Source organism: Rhinolophus hipposideros, assembly GCF_964194185.1.
Source record: "Rhinolophus hipposideros genome assembly, chromosome: 15".
NCBI lineage: Eukaryota > Metazoa > Chordata > Mammalia > Chiroptera > Rhinolophidae > Rhinolophus > Rhinolophus hipposideros.
The window spans coordinates 34,703,572-34,723,042 of NC_138061.1; the positions used below are offsets into that span (position 1 = coordinate 34,703,572).

The 19,471-nt window shown below is 36.6% G+C and overlaps 1 protein-coding gene across 2 annotated transcripts in view; it reads left to right on the top strand.

Annotated features, from left to right (window-relative positions):
* The window catches only part of PRKG1 (protein kinase cGMP-dependent 1), a 1,143,489-nt gene that overhangs the window by 752,598 nt on the left and 371,420 nt on the right, over nt 1–19,471 (top strand). For both annotated transcript variants that reach the window (XM_081075399.1, XM_081075398.1), the window contains exon 4: nt 7,188–7,293. In XM_081075399.1, the coding sequence (XP_080931525.1) occupies nt 7,188–7,293 (106 nt within the window). The remainder of the gene's footprint in view (nt 1–7,187; nt 7,294–19,471) is intronic.

The following is a 19,471-nucleotide window of genomic DNA, read 5'->3' on the forward strand; positions in this document are numbered from 1 at the left end:
ACATATAACATAAAGTGTATTCTAACTATTTTTAAGTGTGCAATTCAGTGGCATTAAGTACATTCATATTGTTGTGTAGCCATCATCACCATCCATCTGAAATTTTTCATTATCCTAAACTGAAACTCTGTATCCACCAATCCTATTCCCCTCTTTCCCCAGCTCCTGGTAACCAGTATTTCACTTTGTCTCTATGAATTGGGCCATTTTAGGTACCTCGTATCAGTGGAATCATACAATATTTGTTCTTTTGTGTCTGGCCTCTTTCAATTAATATAACACTTCCAGTGTTTATCAATGATGTAGCATGTATCTGATTTTCATTCCATTCTTAAGGCTGAATAATATTCCATTGTATGTATATACAACATTTTATTAATCCACTCATCCTTAGAAGAACCTTTGGGTTGTTCTGACCTTTTGACTATTGTGAGTAATACTGCTATGAACATTAGAGTGTAAATAACTGTTCATGTCCTTACTCTCAGTTCTTTTGAGTATACGTTTAGAAGTAGGATTACTGTATCATATGCTAATTCTACATTTAATTTTTAGAGGAACAGCTATACTATTTTCCACAATGTCTGCACCATTTCTTGTCCTACCAGCAATGCACAAGAGTTCTAATTTTTTCACATCCTTGTCAACACTTGTTATACACACACACACACAAACACACACGTGCGTGCATATTAAGAATACTCATCCCATTGGGTGTGAGGTGGTATCTCATTTCCCTAATGTTTAATGGTGGTAAGCATTTATTCATGTCCTTATTGGCCATTTGAATAGCTTCTCGATCAACTTTTATAAAAGGAAACATTGTCCCCAAAACATAAAATTGACTGGGCTGATACTTAATAATTTTTATGACTTTTCATTTTGGCCTTTTAAACATTTCCAAAGTTATCTGAATGTCAAGTTGTTCACTGTGGCTTACATCAACCTACCACATTTATTTCTGTTGGTCCAAGTGATTCCAGTATTGTTAAGATAATTAGGCTTCTTTATTACGGGAAAGATAGTTTTAAAAGTATGAGAAAGTAGTTTGAAGTTATAGTGTCATATTTATAACATGGAAGTAAAAGAAAGTTACTTATTTGCTCATTATAAGTCACTTACATTAGCTTATGACGTGCATGGTTCTTGCGCTTAAGAAATGGTAGTTATTTGCAAATGCATACACTTCTCACCTGTACTTCTGAAGAATGGAACATTGATTATTCTACTATTTTATTTCCAAGCTAGAAATTTGGGTACTGGGGTCAAATTTTCTCTCCCTGACATTTCCTCTCAATTTAAGATCTTTCATATCCATCCACATCTTTAGCTTCATTGCCATTACCAGAGTTCACCCACTTGGATCATTACAAGAGCCTGTGGAGCCCTTGCCCTCCCCCTTCTCCTTTCTATACGTATCTTTCTGTCTGTAGCTCTCGCTCAGTCTCTGTTTCTTTCTTGCCCCCCTAGTCCTGCTCTCCAGTGCACCATTAAGCTACTGCTAGCATATCCTTTCTGAAATGAATCACCTACTTTAAACCTTCAGTGTTCCCTCCTCACTCAGGATCAAGCCCTAACTCCACAGCAAGGATACAAGAATCATTTGTTTTCCTGATTTCTTCAGCTTTACCTCTACCTCCTGCTTCATGCGGCGCCTCAAAATCCCTGGACTGCTTGCAGTTTCCTCTGGGAGTCACCTTTTCTTCTTTATACATTTGGACCAGACCCTTCTGCCTGGAATGCCCTATTCTGGTAGTGGTGATGAGGGAAACATTAAAATTATCTAGCAGCTCCTTTTTTACACTTAACTTTTGGAGCAAGGTCAGAGAGTCCCCTGCTGGACTCAGTGTTAACCCTTTATTGCTGAACTGTGGTGATCTTAGGAAATCCTAGGGGGAGGGATGGGGATAGTCAGGGAACTCGGGGTAGTGGCGGTTTACTAAATTAACATTCTTGATTTATTAATAATTTGCATACCCCTATACATGTGGATCAGCTAAGTATTACCCGTCAGTCCCTTACCACTCTCACTGCCTCCTACTCTCAGGTAACCATTTCTGTAGGACAACATATTAAAAATAAGATCTAGAGGTGGGTCTAGTAACTACCATAATTTCATACTATTGATGAGTATAAATTATATTTAAGATATCTGCAACAAATGTTGGATGATATAAAAATGGCCATGGTTTCTATTGGTGAGAAAGCACTGCTGTAGTTGGTTGCTTACACTTATAATATAAATGCTAAATTTCAGTAACAGGGTAGTAAAAATAAAGATGCTTTTCTGCCTCATATTTGCAAATCCCTTAAATTTCATTCACAGACTCCTAGGGGCTCTGCGGATCCCACTTAATTAAGGATGCTATAACAAATAACAAACCCTGGGTGGCTTAAAAAAAACACCACATTTGTTTCTCAAAGTTTTGGAGGCTTGAAGTTCAAGATCAGGGCTCCAGTGTGGTCATGTAATTGGTGAGGGCTCTCTTCCTGGTTAGGGCCTCTGGTGTATGCACAGAGACACTATTTCCATCTTGTGGGCTTCATCCTCATGACCTCATCTAGACCTAATTACCTCCTGTGATATTGTGATTTATGATAAGAAATATATATTGGTCATCATCCCTGTTTCTGGTACAGAGCTCCTAAAATCCTTGGAATTTCACAAGTGATAAGAAGAAAAAAGTGTTTTTTGTGATGTTAATGAGTTGACTTTTGGAGGGCCAACCATGTGATTAGAGTGTTAGAAATTTCAGTCCCACTCTGGGGAAGGGAGAGTGGCTGGAGGATGATTCTATCACCAATGGCCAATGATTTAACCAATCATGCCAATGTAATGAAGTCTTCATTAAAAAACCCAAAAGGAAAGTGTTCGGAGAGCTTCCAGGTTGGTGAACACATGCGGATTTGGGGAGAGTGCTGTGCCTGTAGAGGCCATGGAAGCTCTGTGCTCCTTTCCACATACCTTGTTGTATGCATCTCTCGGGCTATTTCTGAGTTATATCCTTTTCAATAAACCAGTAATGTGGTAAGTAAAATGTTTCTTTAGGTTCTGTGAGCTGCTCTAGCAAATTAATTAAATTTACGGAGGGTGTCTTGGGAACCTCTGATTTATAGCCAGTCTGTCAGAAATATAGTTATCAACCTTGACCTGTGACTGGCATGTCTGAAAGTGGGGGAGACAGGGAGTTAGTCTTGTAGGATTGAACACTTAACCTGTAAAATCTGATCTTATTTCTGGATAGATTGTGTCAGAATTGAGTCGAATTGTAGGACACCCAGTTGAGAATTGCTTGTTGGTATGGGGACAACCCCCCACCCCTCCACATTGGAATTGGTACCAGAGCTTATTTACCTTCCGAAGGTAAATACCATCACAATGGGGGTTAGGGCTTCAACTTTTGAATTTGGGAGAGACCCAAACATTCAGTTCCTAGTACCAGAAGAGGCACCATGGCTCAGATGATTCTCTTCTGCAAAGCCTTTAATCAGCACTCCTAGTTCCTCCCCATGCCTTTTCTGTGTATCCGCAGTCCCAAATACTTACCCACTGCTAGCACTTACTCTTGATTTGTTTATTACACCAGACCAACAGTGGACAAATGTTTCCTTAAAGGGCCAGGTAATAAGTATTTTAGGCTGTGCAGTGCAAATCGTCTCTTTCAAAACCACTCAATTCAACTAGAGACAACGTGTAAACAAATGGGCATGGCTGTGTTCCAATAAGACTTTTAAGGACGTTAAAATTTGTTTTATATAATTCTCATATGTCACAAAATATGTTTCTTTTTAAATTTTTCAACTGTTTAAAAACACAAAACCCATTCTTAACTAGTGGGCTGTACAAAACCCATCATGGGCCAGATTTGGCAGGGATCATAATTTGTTGGCCTCTGTACTAGATCATATGTTTCTTGAGGGCAGGAAGTGTAATTTTGTTTTCTCTCCCTCATATGTAGCACTAATGTCGGCCAGATTGGTGTAAAATAAATATGGGTTGCATAAATATTCTGATCTGTAAGTGCTTTATATCCATACTTGCTTTCTCAATATTCTTACAAAATTTGAATTGGACAGCCCATGAATTGCCCAGTAGGAGAATTTAAGCCAACTCCAGATTTGTGGTCTCTTAGTCTAGCACCGTTTTGTGGCTCCTTCCCCTGTAGTCTTGATTTTCCTAAAGGAAGGCCAAGCGTTGCCTATGTTGATGGACTCTTGCACTTAGAGATCACAGAGTAATGGGAGCTTACATATTTCTCCCTGAGTTCAACGTGGCCTTACCTGAAAAACAATGATCAGTATTTCATGAGAGAATTTTAGATAATATGAGGTCTGACCATTAAGTTCACGAACTTGTTGCAATGATGTTGCTAATCTTTTTTTATATCAGAGGGATTATTCATTATGAATTTGTACCAATTGGACAAACAGTAAACTAAGTTTACTATTTGGAAGTGCTGAAAAGGCTGCGTGAAAAAGTTAGATGACCTGAACTTTCTGCCAACAATTCATGGCTCTTGCATCATGACAATGCACCAGCTCAAAGGGCACTGTCTGTGAGGGAGTTTTTAGCCAGTAAACAAATAACTGTATTGGAACACCCTCTGTACTCACCTGATCTGGCCCCCAGTGACTTCTTTCTTTACCCGAATATAAAGGAAATATTGAAAGGAAGACATTTTGATGACATTCAAGACATCAGGAAATACAATGACAGCTCTGATGGCCATTCCAGAAAAAGATTTCCAAAATTGCTTTGAAGGGTGGACTAGGTGCTTGAGTCAGTGCATAGCTTCCCAACGGGAGTACAACATTGCTGAATGTAGTGATATTCAGCAATGAGGCATTAGCACTTTTTCTAGGATTAGTTCGTGTACTTGTCAGACCATGTATACTTGAACAAAAAGGAAAATCCTTCCCCACTTTCTTTGCTTTATTCCCTTCAGACTTAAATGTTCAACAACAGTAATCATTGTGAAAATCATAGGACTTTTATTCTGTGAAGTGCTTATTACCTACAGAGATTAATATACCACTTAACATCAAAGGTAAATGGAGAGGGTTTTTGGTGTTGTTTTTTTTTTTTTTTTTAATGGTTTCTTTAAATTATGGAAGCAACCGACTTACACTCTAGCAGCCTGTTTAAGAAGCAAGATGTTAATCAGAACTCTAATATAATCACACTTTCGGTAACAAGGCAAGGTGATTATTAGTCATGCTTGCCTACCTGTAAAATGCTGACTTGACTAATATGTATATTGGCTGAATATAAAAAAGGTCTTGGTATCTTGCTCAAGGTCATGGACAAATTTACAACCTCATCAAGCCATGTTCATTGTTATGCAAAATATCTAAAACACTGTGTTACTCAGCAACATTTCAATAGCCTATGTAAATGGAAATCAGAAGATAAAATTAAAATATTAAATTCTGAACTTATTTAGGTTTTATTTTAGATTTTTTTTATTGGGGAAGGGGAACAGGTCTTTATTGGGGAACAGTGTGTACTTCCAGGACTTTTTTCCAAGTCAAGTTGTTGTCATTTCAATCTTAGTAGTAGAGGGCGCAGCTCAGCTCCAGGTTCAGTTGCTGCTGATAGTTGTAGGGGGTGCAGCCCACCATCCCTTGCAGGAGTTGAGGAATCAAACTGGCAACCTTGTGGTTGAGAGGATGCACTCCAACCAACTGAGACATCCAGGAGCTCAGCCGCAGCTCTGCTCAAGGTGCTATGTTCAATCTTAATTGCACGGGGCGGAGCTCACCATCTCTTGTGGAACTTGAGGAGTTGAACCAGTAACCTTGTGGTTGAGAACCTACTGGCCCATGTGGGAACTGAACAGGCAGCCTCTGGAGTTAGGAGCATGGAGCTCTAACCGCCTGAGCCACCGGGCTGGCCCTGAACTTATTTTTAGAGATATTTTTCAATACATGAATTATGATATCTGATAAATTCTGTTTAGATTTTGAATGTAACTTTAGAGTCCACCTAGGCTTACATTAAAAAAAAAATTGCATCAATAGCATCAAGTGCATAAGTTAATCAACAAATATACCCAGTGCTTATCAAATGAAAAGGTAATTTCTTGAAGTGGGGGGAATTTAGAAGAAATGAGACAAGGACTTGGAGGGAATGTACAAACTTATGTGAGGAAACATAAGATAGGCATAGCAGAGATAATTAACAGTATCTGCAACGTGTTATCAGTGAGTGACCCAGATAGAAAAAGCTATGGTAATTTATAGGAAGATTGTTTATCAGGAGAGACCAGGGATGGAGCCTGGCCTTATAGTGTGAACTCAGATATAAAATGCTGCAAATAACTTGGTCAAAACACACACACACACACCCATCTGCCCACCTATCCCGACCATGCCTTTTCTCTCACTCACAGCGCTTCCATGTTCACTAAGAGCCTCCTCACTTGACTCCTGAATTACTGTCCCATTTGCCAGGTGTTCATTGCTCCTTGTTTGAAACTGTGAACACAATATATCACCGGAACAATTTTCCTTACACAGAGATTTCATCATATTGCTACATGGCCGTATGGTTTTTACATAGTTATTTGGCAGCACCAGTGTGTAGGTCTGTATTCTGCTTGACTCTGGTGTCTCTGAATCCATGTTAGGCCACTCCTAGATTCGTGTTTCTCAGGTCTCACTACGATCATATCTCTAGGTTTAAGAGCCTGTAAAAGAAACTTTTATATACACACTGCTGCTAGGAATATGTGTGGTGAAGTCTTTCTGCAGGGCAAAGCCTTAGAATGTATGTATGCTTTACTTATACATTTCACTTCTGATCATCCCTTTGAGGTGCATTTTAAAAATACGTATGACAACACAACTATTTTTATTGTCACTGTTGTAAAAATAGCAATATTAGTTGGTGTACTTGTGTTTTGGAGGGGGCCGTTTCTGTATTGGAAATACCTAGAATCCATTAAGAATGATGATGAATACAAAACATTTTGATTTTTCTTCCTTGTAAGTATTTAAAAATTATGAAGTAAATTTTGTCCTTAAGAATACTTGCCTTCTTAACAAAATAGGACGTTATGATCCTAGCTTTACATGAAGGTTAGTCATTTTCATACCTTTCATGAATAACTCATATCTTTTGTAGATATAGTCTTCAGTTAAAATTCTGTAATTAATTGTTTACTGTTTGTTTTCTTTTTCTCCAGCTCTTGTCAACGTGAAGCTCTGGGCTATTGATCGACAATGTTTTCAAACTATAATGATGAGAACAGGACTTATCAAGCATACCGAGTATATGGAATTTTTAAAAAGGTAGGATGCTTTCTTGTCTTTTTCTAAGAGCATTTATGGTCTTTACAACCCTCTTCTCTAAAATGCAGATCAGGGACGGCTTTCTGCCTTTATCTTGGTCTTAATAGCTTACGAAGTTGTCGAAGTGCAAGACTTTGGATTGGCTTCTGCATATTTCTGGTGCCATCATATGATGCATGGTTAAGTCCAAACTTCAGAGTTTCATTCAACATTCTTTCATGGAGGAGTGCAGCTCACGGAAACACACGAGAATTTGTATGAACAAAAAAAGGGATATTGAGTCCATCTCTAATCGTGTACCAGATAATATATTTATGGGATCTCTTCTAAAGAAAGCCACACTGTAAGATTGACTCATCTCTTGTGTGAGTTGCCATAGTAAAGTTCAGATGACTAACATGGAAAAGTTCCAAGAAGAAGCCTAGCTTACTTTAATCCTGAGTTTAATTTCCCAAATCAAATTCATTTCATGTTGCAGTTCTGAAATATCAAAAGTGTTTCTTTTCTTGATATTACATATTATCATAATAACTCAACATAGCATGGGAATTGGAATAAAAAAAAACAACAGCTTTTCATTTCTTAGGAATACACTGAGATTCACCAAAATGCATTTCTTTGTCTCTAAGCTTATTTTATTTTGAAGAAAACATGTAATTTTATTGAGAAGAATATTGACAACTCTGATTTTTTTCAAAAAGTATTTATTTTGTATCATTTTTTTTTTTAAACAGAACCGTCTTTAAATAGTGATACACAGATTTTGTGAGCTAATGGGTGTGTACCACCAATTAGGATTTCATTTTTAATAGCTAGAATAGTAAAGTAGCTTTTTCATTTTTATTTTTGGTGAGGAAATCATTTAAAAAATGGAGCTAGAAAATCAAGTTCACATTTTCTTTCAGTGATACATCTTAAGAGATATCTATTGAATTTTCTGAAGATGCAATTTTAATATTCTTTACTTCAGTATTCCTTGTGGTTAACTTAATTTGTTTTTGATTCATTGTTTATATATTTTCATTTTCACTAAAATTTATTCATCATATTCCTGCTAAAAGGACAATAAAATTCTAATTCAATGTCAAGTAATAATATATTGAAATATTACTCTATCAATAGAGTGTTGGGCTTTTTTCTCAATGTGATTAGAGGAAACATTTAGTAGAGGTGGAAATGTGAATTTCTGTTTGGAGTCAAGTATAGTTTGAAAGGAAATGAAATTTTTCAGGTGCCGTATTTATGTATATATACATATATATGTTTATATGTATGTGTGCTGATATATGGGTGTATGTATGTTGATTAATATGCATAGAATGATACAGAGGAGTGTGTGTGTGTGTGTATGTGTGTGTGTGTGGAGATAGAGAGAAAGAGACAGAGGTATTAATATTCATTTGTAAGCTTTTGTTTCAGTGCAAGTTATTGATTTCTTCCGATGTAGCCCTAATAGAGAAAGATCACGACTGGTAATCAAAGAAATGCTTCCTTATAGGACAGAGCCCATTATTTGTCTCATGTACTTACGTGTTGGGAACTTTCGATGTTGATTTCAGCTTCCATAAGTTTGTTTTTTCAAGGAAATGGAAAGAGTATCAATGTTGTCTTCTATTGCTCCAACAAAACCTTCTTTTTTTAGAGGCACTATTTCAGAAAATAGAGATTGGAGATGTCTGTGTTTTCTTTAGTTTAATTGACCCGGGATATTGTTTGGTTTTTGTATTATTCTCTGAGATGCCTAAATTTATGTTATTCTGAAAATTCAAAGCTTAAACAATAAAAGTTGGTTCTTTGGAGTAAATACCCATTTCTTGTTGGGCAGCTTAGAGCAAGTGTAACAGGTTGAATTAAAAAGAAGTAGGGAGTGACTTTGATGTCACTTTCCATCTGGCCACTGTGTAAAACATCAAGTCCACATCATTTGTGAATGTAGTACTGGGCTGGGAATCCAGAGAGGTGACATAATGCCGATCATTGCCCGGGGCCAGCTTTAATCTTCCCTAAATTATGACCGTGACCAACTGGTTCTCTTTCTCACCCTTCCATGGCTCACAGGTCCCATTGAATTATGTAGAGCCTCATTAGCTGGAATATTCAGGGCCCTCCCACAGCCAGTGCCAGCATGCTTTTGCAGACTGATTTCGTCTTGCCCCAGGCAAACGAAATGATTCCATGTGCCCAGGCAGTCTCTGTGCTTTTATATAGCACACTTCCTCTCTTGCCTTTTCTCCCCATTGTCAGTGTTCAAATCTCTCTTTTTAGATCCAACAAAAAGCTGTCTCTTCCACAGATAACGTCCTCATTCCACCAAGATATAACCTCTCCCTGCTGTGGAGCTTCATCTCTACCATGTGTCTCATTTTCTACTTTGTTTTATTATACACTGACTATAAAACTTACTTTTATTTCTGGATTATAAACTTTTCACGATGAGAGCTATTTCTTAAGCATCTTGGTATTCTTTGGCACAAATTGACCCCTTTGTAAACAGGCAGTTTGTAGAACAGTGTATGCGGGACCAGTACATACCTGGCAGGATCCAGGGCAAAATGAAAATTCAGGGTTCCTTTTTCAAAAACTGTTAAAAATTGGAAGATATTGACAGAATAGTATTAAATCAAGCATAGGGATCTTCTAAGCTTGAGCCCTGTGCCATTGCACAAGTTCACACTCATAGAGTTGAAAGAGTAAATAATATTCATCCCTCCTTTACATTCCCAGGTGAATTCACCTCGTTACTATTTATTTTGCAAGGCTGTGAACCGATGGCATAGTATCTCCAAAGGAAATTATAGATAACGTCAAAAACTAAGGTGACCAAACTTAATTAAGATTTGCCCCACAACTTCAGAATTTTTTACTTTCCTATTTGTTATTGATTTAAAAAATATTGCTTGCCACACTTTGACCTCATGTAAAATTTTTAAAGTTTTATATATTCAGGTCAATCCACTTTTTTCCTTTACGGTTTCACATTTAGAAATTCTCACATACCTTAACATTATAAAAATATATACTTAATACTTTCGAGTTCTCTGTAGTAATCTGTGTGTGTGTGGGGGGGGTTCTCTAATATGCTTACTAAATAAAACTTTCATCTGATTTTTTTGTACTAAAGCTATCATAGACTTTATATTTTGTTAAAGAGTTGAAGCTGTTGTGGCACTATCAGAAAAATAAAAACTCCATGAATGAATGATATTATAAATCATCAGAGTTCTTTGCAATAGGATTTCTGTTGTGCACTAGAATGCCTTCCTAACTGAGGAATTTCGGGGGAAGCTACATGCTAAAAGAGGAATGATCCTACATCACTGCTCATCTCCCCATCCTACTTTTCTTCTTTATTTTTCTAAATAAGAAGTAAGTTTGAGGGTGAGGAAAAGGAACACAGCAGGCATATAAATGTACTGCCAAAACGCAAGGATTTTTTTTTTGATTGTCAGTGTTGGTTTTTATTTTCATTCCAGTGTGTTTACCCATTTTGTAACTATCAGTCACATAATTTGGCCCCCTGTGTTATTAAATGCCACATCAAACTGTGATTTTGATTTTTTAATATATTTAGTCATTTCTCTTTTGTGCTTATATTTCACATCCCCTAATGTCAACACAGATGTTCCTATGCAATAGCAAAAAAAAAAAAAAAAAAAAAAAATACTCAATGGTCATTGCTACTTGTAAGGCTGGATTGCTACAGGTTCAGTAGTGATTTTGCCAGTTGCCAGCCCTTTCCATCTTCTTTGGCTACTGAAAAATGCTTTTGTTTTTAAGATGGATTCTGAAAGCTGAGCCAAATAACTGCCAGAGTTAATTTGTGTTGCTTTTGTCTGAGCATATTCTCTGGGCTGCTGTTAGTACTGGTGTCTATACCTGGTAGAGCATTAGAATGCTGCTGTGTGACCACTGGGATTTCTCATAGGAACTGCTGTCCCCAGGCTATGACGGTGATGACGATGATGATGATGATGATGATGATGATGATGATGATGATGATGAACCTATATATTACTTGCCTCACTGACACCTTGGGACTCTTTGGAGGTTACACTACTGGAGCAATCCTATTGACCCTCAGGAAACATTTTCTTTCAGTAATTCAGATATACTCATGTCACCTCCCTGCATAAAACCTTTCCATGACTTCTTGTTACTCCTAAGGATGAAGCCTGGGTCTATAGCATTGTCTTCAAAGCCTATCCTCCCCTGGCCACTGCTGATCTCCCCAGATTCATCTCTCTCTCTCTGTCTCTCTCTGTCTCTCTCTGTCTCTCTCTCTCCCCTCCCTCTTTCCTTCCTGCCTCCCTCTCCCCTCCTTTCTCATTCTCTCATTGCTCTAGTCACATGGTGATCTTTCCTTTCCTTGCACCTCCATGCTCCCTCCTGGTGCAGCTCCGTCCAAGAGACGCCTCTCCCTTTGAATGGATGTTTTTCCGAAGGTGAGTTATGGTGTACCATGCCCTGTATGCCTGCTGTGGCAGAAAAAAAGAATCAGATGTCTCTCAAAATAATTTTAAATATCTGATTTCCCTTTCCTGAGTTGAAAGAGGCATTAATAATACTAGCCACCAAGTTTCTTATTGTATTCTCCATAAATAGAATTTGAAGTGTGGAGATTTTCAAGGTCTTTGGTGACTGGTTCCCAGCTGACTCTCCAACTGTTGAAGAACTTGGAGGTATTTTTCCATTTTAAAACTACCAGTCATGTGGTTTTGTGCTCTTTAGACAGAAAGGTGCACCTTTTCCAGGAATTCCTGATCACTAGAAACTAATTTATAACAAAGTTACAGCTAATGATCCCCTGTGTGGGCCTCACAGCATCGACCTACAAGGTCAAGATGAGGAGTGGGCCTTTGGTAAATCAGAGAGCTACTGTGGGGATTCCTTCTTCTGCCACAGTTTCTTTGTTGAAAGTCCTATTACATGTGGTGCCATGTAAATTTTCCTTATTTGTTATTTTCATCCCTAGTGAGTAAGCCCCAAATCTAGTTTGTTTTTCCTTCTTATTTTCTAAAGGAACAATACTTGTATATACATCTGACATATACTTAAATAAATATGCTATTTACACAATCATATTAGAAAAGTGACCTCCCTAAAAAAAAAAAAAATATGACTGTTACTTAAACTTCATGCTATTAATTTGGTACCAGAAAGGCCTTCTTCACTATGAGGATGATTCCATTTTGGGTTGACTCTATGACTTCTGCCTATACTCTACACTTACACCAAAGCGTCCTGAAAATTCTCTAGAATTGCTTTACATTTTTCTCATCTGGTAGCTTTTGCCACTAGCAAGGTCCTACATAATCATGTGTCTTTACTTCAACAATGATTAAACACATTTTTTATTTAGAAAAATCCAAGTCATGTAGTTTCATCTTTGTGCACATTTTATAGGTGAAGCAACTGAGTCTCAAAGAGACCAAAATAAACTCACACCTAGTTAGAAACAGAGCTTAGATTAGAACTCAGGCTTCTGAATTCCAGTTTCAGTGTTTTACCAGACCTGGATCATTTGTATTCTAATGGAAGCTCCTCACTATAGTAAACTTAATGTGAGGATGGGTTAGTAATCTTTTCTGTTTTGTTCTCCACAAAGATAGCTTATTTATATTATTAATTTTATATTCCATAGACATTTTTCTATACTTGATATGTTTTTACTTTCAGTCTCAGGATAATGAAATTTCTAAACCCCTTACAAGTCTTTTCTTCTCTGCTCCAATTTGAAAACTTAAGAATTTCATTTTCTTATAATAATCCAACAGGTCACCATGTTTCTGAGATTTATATAATATTTTATTTTACACCAGATTTATAAAATTATAATCAGGGGGACATTTAGAGTTAATTGAGTAGAATATAAAGTTGTAAGGGGTGTGAAAGATCTCTCCACTAATGAGAGAAACGAGGCCTGGATTGGTTATGGGCGTTGGCCAACGTCACACAGAAAATTGGTACTATAGTGATCTGCTCTCTGCTCCAAGGTATATCTGTCCTAGAATGTGAATTGTCTTTTATCAAAAATCTCCCTGGTAAAATGTTCTACAGTCTTGACTAAACACAGATTTCAGTGTTTCACAATTTCTGTAAAATTCTTTAATGCTCCTGCTAAAGTTGTCATGTTCTCCCTAAAAAAAGTAACGGCACACAACTGCCCTTGTAATGTCAACTTTGAATAACAGATGTGACGTGGGGCCGGAAAATTTACATTGTTAACATGTTCTCAGCTCATGCCGTTGGTCTGGGGACCACTCTTGGAGAATCACTGATCTAGGACACAAGATAAAGAGTAAATACATTTTATACATTGTGTTTGTACGACTTACTAATGTGAAAGAATGTTTTGGTTTAAATTTTGGCTTCACCATTTATAGATATGTGATCTTAGGAAAGTTTTTTTTTAAACTTAAGCTCAGTTTCTATAACCAAAAACAAGGGACTCTCCAACCATGAAGGATTATAATTAAGAATTAAAAAAAAAAAGATAATATTAGCAAATATTTATTGAGTGGGTTCCAAGCGGTGCTCAGAATACTTTAGATGCATTATCTTATTTAATCCTCAACAAAAATCTACAAAGTACTAAGATGATTTCCATTATATAGATGAGAAAACTGAGGCCAAAAAGTTAAATAAAGTTCTTCAGATGGTTAGGGGTAGAGCCCGTGGCACCAGAGCTGAAACTTTTAGACTCTACCTTATATTGCCTCGATACTCAAATAGTAGTTCCTTTACATCACTGCTCTCCTCCACAGACTGGCATTTACTTTGCCTGGAAATTTGGGCAGTTGATTGACTTTGTCCTTCAGATATCTGGGTTTTTAATTCATTATATATATACTTTTGTCTAAAAGAGTCTTTCCCCCAAACCTCAGTAATTTTTTTCTTTCTCTCACCCCAACCTCCACGATCCCAGGATATGTTCTCAGAAACACATGATCAATAATAGCATAAGAAATATCCCTTTAAATGGTGATGAATAAAAGTGAACATGTCTTGGCATTGCGTGGTCTCAGTGGAGGGGCCGTCAGTTGTTTGGAAATCCACACCACCTGTACGTAAGCAATTATTTCTATAATGGCTATTAAATGACCAAGAGCTCAGGATCAGTGTCTTCTGGTGTCAGACATTCCGGCATCTGTGTGTGTGGCTTCAGGCTCCTTCTTAACTTCCTGTCCAGAGCTTCTCAAGCATGGTGGTAGGTAGTCTTTAAGCAGGACCTGTTCTTGCTCAGGCTGTGTTCTGTGAACTTCTGTTAAGGAATTGGACTATTTGGACATTTCCTGAAGGAGCACCTTTGGTGCACTGTAGCCTGGGGAAATCAAGGTGCTACTTTTGGGGCACAGAATATGTAACAGACAACAGTATGGTCTAATCGAATTGTTGAGATCACATTTGTGAAAAATCAAAATCATAATTCCACTTTCCCCAGATTTTTTTCCCTATCATTTACAGGGAGAGATGGTGAAAGAAGGCATACATAAAAAATAGTTTTAGTGATTTTAGACCTTTCGAAAACATTTTTCACAGAATAAGTGACAGACCTATTACACTCTTAAGCTTTGAGCTTTAATAGAACTTTTCTAGAAGATTGTGAAACCTGCATTAAAATTAAGCTTAGCAATGCTGACAGAGTTCTAATTTGAATAGAAATAATGTGAAGAGTAAGTAAAGAGATACTTCCTCACTCTGTTTTCAAGTTGGCCTTCTCACAGTCAATTTCATGGTAGCAGAGCCATTCTTATTAAAGATGACATGAAGAACAGATAAAAAAAAAAGTAGCCATTAATTTCTTGTTGTCATCTAGCATTTGCACAACTGTCTCCATCATGGATTCTTTTTTTGGAGAAAGACAATGTAAACTCTGATATTTGCATAATTATATATATATATGTATATATATATATATATACATATATATATATATTTAAAATTATTCATGCATACATTTCATGTATAGGCATACTCATCCTCACATGTGTAAACTTTTTCTAATTCTTGCAAATAGTTACTGAGATACCCGATTTATGGTATCTATGGCTAAAATCTCCCATTTATTAGGTTGGTGCAAAAGTAATTGCGGTTTTTGCAATTATTTTTTAACCTTTTAAACCGCAATTACTTTTGCATCCACCTAATAAGTCAAGGAATGAAATTCACACAGACAAGTTTTGTTTGATCCCTGGAAAGGCAAATTCTCGGCTCTGGGACTTCATCCATTGCTCCATGATGGTGCCTCTCCCGGAGTCCGCTGGAAGGGATGAGTTCCTGTGAGGACTGTAGCTGACTTTTCCTCACCATAACCCTGAGGATACTTTCTCAACACCCCGGGGTTTAAAAACCTAAAGGAGTGTGAAGAAGCAGTTTATAATAATATTCCTCCATTTTGTTATTGTAGCTTTGGACCTTATTAGTCATTCCCGTTGTGAAATTTATTTAATTTCTATATTCTTCATGTAGAGCCTACTTACAATCTGATCTTTGTAAAATATTTTGTATGCAAATGCTTAGTGCATCTGGGAGGGGATTCTTTTGCATGAAGAAAACTATTCTGAAACGAACAAGTTTGGAAGGAATCCACAAGATATTGGGGAAACTTAGTAAGCTAGGATTCTTGGATCCTGGCAACCTAGATTTCCCTGCTTGTTGCAGATAACTACTTCCCCACAGTTGAAGAGAAATCTGAGCATCTAAACCTACTTCTCCACAGTTGGAGAGAAATGTGAGCATCTGGAGTGGGAATGAGGAAATGCTGTTGAGGGACAAAGTAAACATCAGGGTGATTTAGACAAAGTGTGTGTATCTTAACTTGTACATTTTATCAGTCCTGGGAGGAGAAGAGTATATCAGTTTGTTCATTTATAAAAAGCACAAAAGAGGTGGAATGTGCATCATAGGTCCAGCTTTTAGGTGTTCTTTTTGTTTATTTGTTTATTTTTCTCGGCTGGTTGGAATAAAGTTAGTCATAATTTATTTACCAATATGATTTTACCAAGGTGAACTCTACAGCTTAGAATCTGGCAGTTTATCAGGATGGGTATTTATGAACCAAGCAATCCTGCTTTTCTGCTTTGTTTAAGGTGCAGGGAAAGTGCCCACAGGAAAGGGAAGCCCTTAGAGGGAGCACCTGGCATGATGTTTGGTTACAGACATATGGGCTTCCTGATGAATACTCCCCCACAGTGAGTGTTTTCAAAGCAGTGAAGGATATTGGCAAGAAAACCAAAATAAAATGGCCTGCACCTGATACTTTACACACATTATCTTAGTTAATTTGGACAAGACCCTTTGAGGTAGTTGGTGTTATCAACATTTTAGTGAGGAGATAACTGCAGTTGGGTAAATGAGCAACTTTCTCCACATCACATAGCCACATTCAAGACTAGACCCAATCCGAAAGCCCTTGTTCTCTTTTTTTTTTATTTTATTTTATTTTATTTATTTATTTTTTTTCATAAATTTATTTATTTATTAGTTTCAGGTGTACAAAACAAGGTAATACTTAGACGTTCATCATCCATATCCCTCACACTGTGAACCCCCCTCCCCCCATCCACCATCCCTCCGACCCCACACCGAACCATCACATTATATATATAAAATTATAGTTGGCATTCATTAATGTCCAGCCTCTGGTTAATTACTGTAGGCCAACTTCCTGAAATTGAGTCATGTCCGAAGCTCAATAGATCAGTGTTTATCATTTTTTAAAAATAGAACAAAAGTATTGATTGGTAAACATGGGAAAAATTCATTATAAAAATTCATTCTTGGAAATTCATTTCTTAATGAATTTCAACCATTGCAAAAAGTTACATTAATAGGGAGTATATTATGTATGTATGTGTATATAATCATCCATCCATATGTGAAAGGGATATTGAAGTTTTAAAACGTCATCTAAAAACAAAGGGGAAGAGAATTTTTTTTCTGAAATATCCTGATAATCATGTCATTTTAAAATTTACTTTGTATATAATAAGTGATAGAATATTTATGCTACACCCTAGAAGGATTCCAATTAAGCTACACAACTTCAATTATCCTACAAATACATAGAAAGAGTGTAAAATTATTCATACTTTTTTATGGAATTAAATGAGTTCTGTTTTCCCAGATGACTGGATGGGTCCAATGGGTAAACACTGCATTCCGTATTTACAAAGAACTTTTTAGGTACTCTGGTCTTTTGTGCAAACAGAGATAAATCAAAGTTGCTTTAGAGGATGGATTTGTTTTATTTTTTTGAAAGGAATTAAATCTATAAGTAAATCTAACACAAACATAGTCCAGATTTAAAGTCATAAAAGAAACATTAAAATTCAAGGACTTTAATTCCAGAGAATTCTGAATTCTTACAAATTTCAACTCTCTTTTTGGTTATATGTACCCTGAACTCTGTATACTTAGAAGTGGCATGTTTGTGAGAATTATGTCCTGGTGTTAGAGGCAGGGCGACTTTGGGCAAATGAGAGATTTTTGTTGTTATTGTTAATCTCTGTTCCAATATTGCTTGGATAATAATATGAAAACATACTGCAAGACGATTGAACAAGTGAGTGTGAAAAGAAGCTAAACCCTCTCTAATAAGCCATTATTGTCTTACATTCACGAATATTATTATAAATGGAATTAAGCCAGACTTCTTTCCTACCTCCCCTCTCTCTCCTTTAGTTTTCCCTCCTTCCTTTCTTTGTTCTTCTCCTTTCCTTCTCTTTTCTTGGCAAATAAATACATTCAGATGTAGAAGTGTAGTCAATAGCTTAAGGGTAAAGTTAGGTCCAAACAACATATAATCAAAATGTCTTTAGAAACTTAACCCCGTACATTTTGCTATTTTAAAAATATCCAATTCATATTTTGACTCATTTCAGATACTTGTCCCACCAGATGAAAGGTGTGCTAAGTATGTAGTAGTAGTAATTAGACCACCAGGTAAAATCAAGAATTGCATATTGGACTTGTAGAATTAGCCCAGATCAGGTTTTGTGGCACATAAAAATTAGCTTTCTGTGTTAAATAAGAAGTAAGACAAATTAAATCCACAAGTACATATGACACAAACATAGTCAACATTTAAAGTAATAAAGGAAACATTATAATTCAAGGACTTTGATTCCAAAGAATTCTGAATTCTTGCAAATTTCAACCGTCTTTTGGATATATGTACCCTGAACTCTATGTACTTAGAAGTAGCACTTGGAGTCTCTTCTAGAAAACGTTTGTTGTATATTTAGCTCAGCTTAAGTATGTATTGTCTCCCTAAAACAGTTTTACCTAGTCTAAAACAGTTTACCTAGTCTTCACTCGTGCTGATCCGAGCTCAGAATCTCAGAATTCTAACAACTAGTTTAATTAGACTCTCTAGCACTAAACAATTTTTACTTCAATTTAAAGCTCTCTAATATAATTGAACAAGAGATGCCCTGCTTGGTTAAAACAATCAAGCTTTTCCGAAAGATACGTATTTCTTCTCTCTGCTATCTCTAGTTTTTGTTCTTGGTAGTCCTTGTTCAATTGCTCTGGCATCGCAAAGTATATGATTGACTTCTTTAAATAGTTCTTTTCTATATACATTTCACAATACTTTGATTACACTATACTATGTCATATCATACTATTTACTTAAAAAAATAATCCAGATAGCAAAGCAGAGGTTTCATTTCAGAGGTTCTCGTAAATTGTCAATAAAGAAATGAAGTAAAAATGACTTTTATTTTTAGACTATGTTTTAATCTTGTAATAGTTTAATTTCCTTCTTTGGGCCACATAGGCCTCTTTGGAGAGACCCAGGCCCACTCCAGTGGTAGCGTCCTGTACCAGTGCACTTGACTCGTCTAGCCTTTATCCATCCTAAGATCCTCAAAGTCAAATGAAGACAGAATTATTCAAAGCAAGTTTTGGAATTTACAATCATACAATAATATGATAGAGTACTCCTGAAGTACTTTAGGACTCAATGGCTGACATTGCTTATTATTTCCGCCCCCTGATTTTTGTCTGTTTGTTTCCTGAGCAACATGTTTGACTTACCTTTTTCAAGCCCTGGATGTTTGCTTTCTGGAAATCACAGCATCCATCAATCCTCCTTTCAATATTAGCTTTGCCACCAAGTTCCATGATGTCCATGTTTCTGTATATCTCACTATTTTGGTTTACCAACCTGCCT